Here is a 4,765-nt window from a genome sequence, read left to right on the forward strand (position 1 = left end):
GGCACCAGGTGGTGGTCACTGCTGCCGCTCAGCAGGACAGGTCTGGCTGGAGCTATCAGTTTGGGGCGTCATCAACTTCGTGGGAAATTGAAAGCCCTATTGTGGGTGGCGTTGCCCTCTCACACGTGCCCAGCACCCCTACAGCACAGGTGCCCAGCACGCCCAGAGCACAGCCACTCGCTGCAAAGACTTGCTGACTCAGCCACCCCACATAATGAAGAACACCGCCCATCACTGTCCTGGGATCTAAGACAACCCTCCTCATGCCTGGAGCTCTCCTCTCCCCGGGGAGCATCCCTCTCTTATCTCCCCCTCCGCTCAAGTGTGGGCTCCTGGCTGCTGCACCTGATACGCCTTGTCCTTCTGAGACAAACCCTTCCTCTAAGTGTAAGGGGTGGACTTGAACCCGCAAACCCGAGTGTAGTTCAGGAAGGGCAGGGTTTTTCCAGCTGCCCCACATCCCCTCTGGGCCTCAGCCTCCTCATCAGCAAGTGGACTTGAGAAGACCAGCTGCTCACCTTAGATAACAAAGGTGAATTACGGTTCGGTGCTAAAGGAGATGCAGGTGTGTATAGAATCAGCCCAATCATCTTCCCCAGCACCGATGCCCTCCACCCAGAGCTTGCCTCTCTCCCAGGTAGCAAACACCTGGCACATTCAAGTTCCTGAGACGGGACCCTCCAGCTCGGTGTGCCGGTGCCCGAAAGGCTCCTGGAGGAACCAGGGTTCTAGCCTCCTCACCAGAGGGGTCACCAGGGGGGCAGCCGTACCTACCCAGGAGGAGCCAGGGGCGCGGTTCTCCCCGCAGCAGTGTGACTGCGCCTTCTGGGCACAATGTCTTTCGCACATACAGCGCCAGGGAAGCCCTGAGGCCATCCCAGGGCTCCTGCCACTGAAGGCTCTGGCTGTGGGGGTCGGGGGTCCGGTCACGTGTTGGCGGGAAGGGTGCTCGCGTCAACGCGGTACTGAGTGCGGGCGCCGCGGGCGGGCTCGGCTGGCCCCTCCTCTGACGTCCTCGCAGCCGCCCGCCCTCCCCGCCCTCCGCCCCTCCGCCCTCCGGTGGCGGGAGAGCTGCCGGCGCCGGAGCCCCGAGCTTCCTGGCGGCGGGAGGCGGTGGGCGGCGGGCCGGCCCGGATAGGCGCGCGGCGGCGGACTGAGCCCGCGCCCGGAGCGGGCACCATGGTGCTGTCGGTGCCCGTGATCGCGCTGGGCGCCACGCTGGGCACGGCCACCAGCATCCTCGCTCTGTGCGGGGTCACCTGCCTGTGCCGGCACATGCACCCCAAGAAGGGGCTGCTGCAGCGGGACCGGGACCCCGACCCGGAGAAGGCGAGACCCGGCGTGCTCCAGCCCGCCCAACAGGTGAGCGGGCGGCGCCTCGGCCTCCCGGGGAGAGGCGGGGTGTCCCGGTGCAGCGGCTGGGACCTGGGGTGCGGGAGCCGGCGTGGGGGCTCTGCTTGCGCCGCAGAGCTGGGCAGGGAGGGGGCGGGGGCGGCGGACCTGGCTGAGGGGCCGAAGCCGGGCGGGGGTCGGCAGGGGGTGGTCATTAGGCGATGAGAGACTTGGACTTGGGGACGGGAGAGGAATGGGGACAGCAAGGGCGAAGCGGGAGGGAAAGGGGACTTGGACAGGAATTGGGGCTGGGAGTGGAATGTGGGGGGCTTGGAGGGGAGCGTGGGGCGGGAGGAGCGGGGAGAGGGAGTCTGGGGTGGGGAATGTGGTGGAGGGGGTTATGGGAGGAGCCGTGGGGAAGGTGGGGAAGGAGACACAAGAAATGTGGAGAATGGGAAGCTTGCAGAGCTGGGGAGAGGAGGAAGGGGACAGTGAGAGGGAAGAGAAGGTGGGGAAGGAGGCATCATGGGCTGGTGTAGGGAGAGCACTCACATAGCTGAGAAGGAAAATCACCCCAAACCAGAAGGGAGGGGCTGCTGCACAGGTGGGGGGCGGGGCGGGCTGCAGAGGGGTCAGCTGGACCAGGAGTGCCTGGGGTCTGGAAAGGCAGGGAACGTGGAGAGGACTGAGGAGTCTGGCCTCACCCAGCAGCCCTCAGCTGCTACACAGCACAGAGGGGTTGCTCTGTCTCCTCCCGCCCCCCCTCTACCTCTCCGCGCCCACTCCTCGCCGTCCAGATGTATCTGAAGATGTCCCTGGAGACAGGAGGGCTCTTATCCTCTGCACTGGCTTGTCTCCGGGGGGCCTTCGGGCAGGACATAAGTGGTGTCCCCACTGAACAGTGCAGCACAGGGGCCCCGGGAAGCGGTTTGGAAGGAGCTCCCCGCATAGGCTGTGAACCCGGATGCATCCCAAGGTGGGAGAGCAAAATGTCCTCTGGGGATGGGAGGAGAGGGTCTGGCTGGAGCGTTTGAGGAGCTGGCCTGGGCAGGGGCATGACTTAAGGACTCCCAAGGCCCTTGGATTCCTTTTGGAGCTTAGAGTCCAGGAGTGGCACCACCGTGCTACAATTCCACGTTCCTCTCCATCAATTATTCAAACGCTCTGAGTCGCTGGTGCGCGGGGCCTGCGTCAGTCACTGTATAGTGGGAGTAGGAGGAAATGGCTGCTGTCCTTGAGGCACTGACATTCCAACAAAAGTGACACTGACACCGGCAGGAACAGCAGCCAGCTGGGCAGCGGGGTGTGCGCCTGGAAATGACCTGGAAATGGCAGGAGCGGTTTCCCTGCTGGGGAAGCAGGGCGGTGGTGGATGTGCCCTTCTCCAGAAGCGGTGTCCTGCTGCCCCTCAACCTTCTCTGCAGCCCAGTGCCCTAAAGGGACAGCCATTCTTCTGCCTTTCCCAGTGGTGGCTCCTCAGGCGCAACCCCTCCCCTTCTCAGAGAGGACCCCTGGGAAGGGGTTGTAGTGCATGAGCCCTGGGCTCCCTTCCAACTCTTCCATCTTATTGATGACCCCCACAATGGCCCATAATCTGTTAAAGACAAACAGCTGTCAATCCCCCATCACTGCTCACTGAGTGTGGAACACGTCAGAGCAGACCCTTGCAGGGCACGCACTGTGCACTAGGCACTGTTCTAAGCGCTCTACACTTAAGGCATTTAGCAACTCCATGAAGGACATATATGTTGGTCCCGGTTTCAAGATGAGGAAGCTAAGGCTCAGAGAGGGTAAGTGACTTCCCCAAGGTCACTCAGCTAGAGAAGTTTGAGAGCCGGATTCTGGAGTCTACGCTGTTGGCATTCCACGCCACTCCCTGAGCTTGATCTGGCAGCTACCTCACGAGCCAAACTCATGCCAGCTCCTCCTTTCGTGGGCAGTCTGGAATTGTGACCCCTCTTAAAGACACCACCCCCTCCTGTTTCCCTCTGCCTTTCCACGCCGATGGCTCCTTGTTATCCTTAAGTCTCTTTCTGTTTAAATTTTACGTTCTCAGGGAGGACTTTATCTCCTGCCCCATGTAATAAAGCACCCCTCCCCATTATCCTATTGCATATGTCCCGTCCACATTCTTTTATAGCACTTGTGACAATTGGATGCGATCTTTCAGATCTGCTGACTTGCATGTTTCTTTCCAGAACCTACTCGGTACCTGGAACCCAGTAGGTGCTCAATAGGACATTGTTGACAAATAAATGCATCGCCGTGTCCAGCCCTGTGGGATAGCATCTGAGTGATTTCTCCACACGTGCATGCAGGCAGCAGGCCTTTGCTGCCCGGTGCTAGCTCAGCAGGGGCACATGAAACGGTGGTGGGTACGTGAGACCCATCCATCCACATCCCCTCACCTGGTTCCCTCCCACGTGACAAGGATCGGGGCAAGCTGGGGCTGCATCTTCGGGTGTGAATGTGGTGAAGCTGAGAGTTCAGTGTTCGTTGGCTTGTCATTGTGCTCAGGCTGAGGCAGCCATGACCCAGATAGAGTAAACAGACAAAGACAGCGCAGTTGACATTTCAAAGAAAATGACGGAGGTGGTGTTGGGGTGGCAGGTGACAGCAGGGAGGTGGACATGGCACATGTTGACAAGGGGGGAGGGGTTGGGGAAGGCTCTCTGAAGATGTTCTTTGAAGAGAGGGCATGGGGCTGGGAAGAAGGTTCTAGATTCCCATAGTCACTGAGGACTGGGCTGTGTGAAGGATTCGGCGTGACTGCCACGTCTGCGTAGTCACTGGCTGTGCTGGCTGGGAAATTTCCTTGGATTTGCAGGCCACGCCTGGGAATCTGATTCCTGGCCCCGAGTGGTTGGGTGAAGCTGAGGTTTGTAGTGATGGTGAACAGAAATTTGAGGTTTTCCAGGAGTTCTTAACCTCAGGTCCATACACCTTCCTTCCCGCCCCCGCCCCAGGGTCTGCGATAGAATTTAAAGGGCTCAGGGTCTCAGAGAGGAAAACCTTACATCGTTATTTTCACTAACCTCTAACTGAAAGCTAGCATTTCCTGTAAGTGGGAATATAAACAGCGTAGCACAGGAGTATTAACAGCATCCGTGACTTCGTTCCCGAGGAGACCGCAGACAGCTTCAGAGCACACTGTGGCTGTTGCCGACTTCACAATGTCGTTATGCGCATGTCTGATTCTAAATCATGGCACTTATTAAATCTCCTGCCCGACCCTATTACTTACGGAATGAATAAGGAGGCGCACACAGAACTGTTTCACAAATGGATGTTATTAGATGTCCCTCTGTAGCCTCATATCCTTTATAGTCAGCTTTTTCAAACATTTGGAAGACGTGTGCCTAGGCTCCTCCAGACAGCTGAAGGAATCCACGGACGAAAAACGGCCCGAATCCTGCTGAGGAGGTGGGAGTCC

At 59.0% G+C, this 4,765-nt stretch overlaps 1 protein-coding gene across 1 annotated transcript in view; it reads left to right on the forward strand.

Moving 5' to 3' along the window:
* Window positions 1-1,142: 1,142 nt before the first annotated feature.
* SYT13 (synaptotagmin 13) overlaps window positions 1,143-4,765 on the forward strand; it is a 34,888-nt gene continuing 31,265 nt past the window's right edge. Inside the window, exon 1 of the mRNA XM_006106122.3 lies at window positions 1,143-1,362. Coding sequence (XP_006106184.1) covers window positions 1,180-1,362 — 183 coding nt within the window. The 5' untranslated portion in view covers window positions 1,143-1,179. The remainder of the gene's footprint in view (window positions 1,363-4,765) is intronic.

Source organism: Myotis lucifugus, unplaced genomic scaffold (assembly GCF_000147115.1).
Source record: "Myotis lucifugus unplaced genomic scaffold, Myoluc2.0 scaffold_769, whole genome shotgun sequence".
Lineage (NCBI taxonomy): Eukaryota > Metazoa > Chordata > Mammalia > Chiroptera > Vespertilionidae > Myotis > Myotis lucifugus.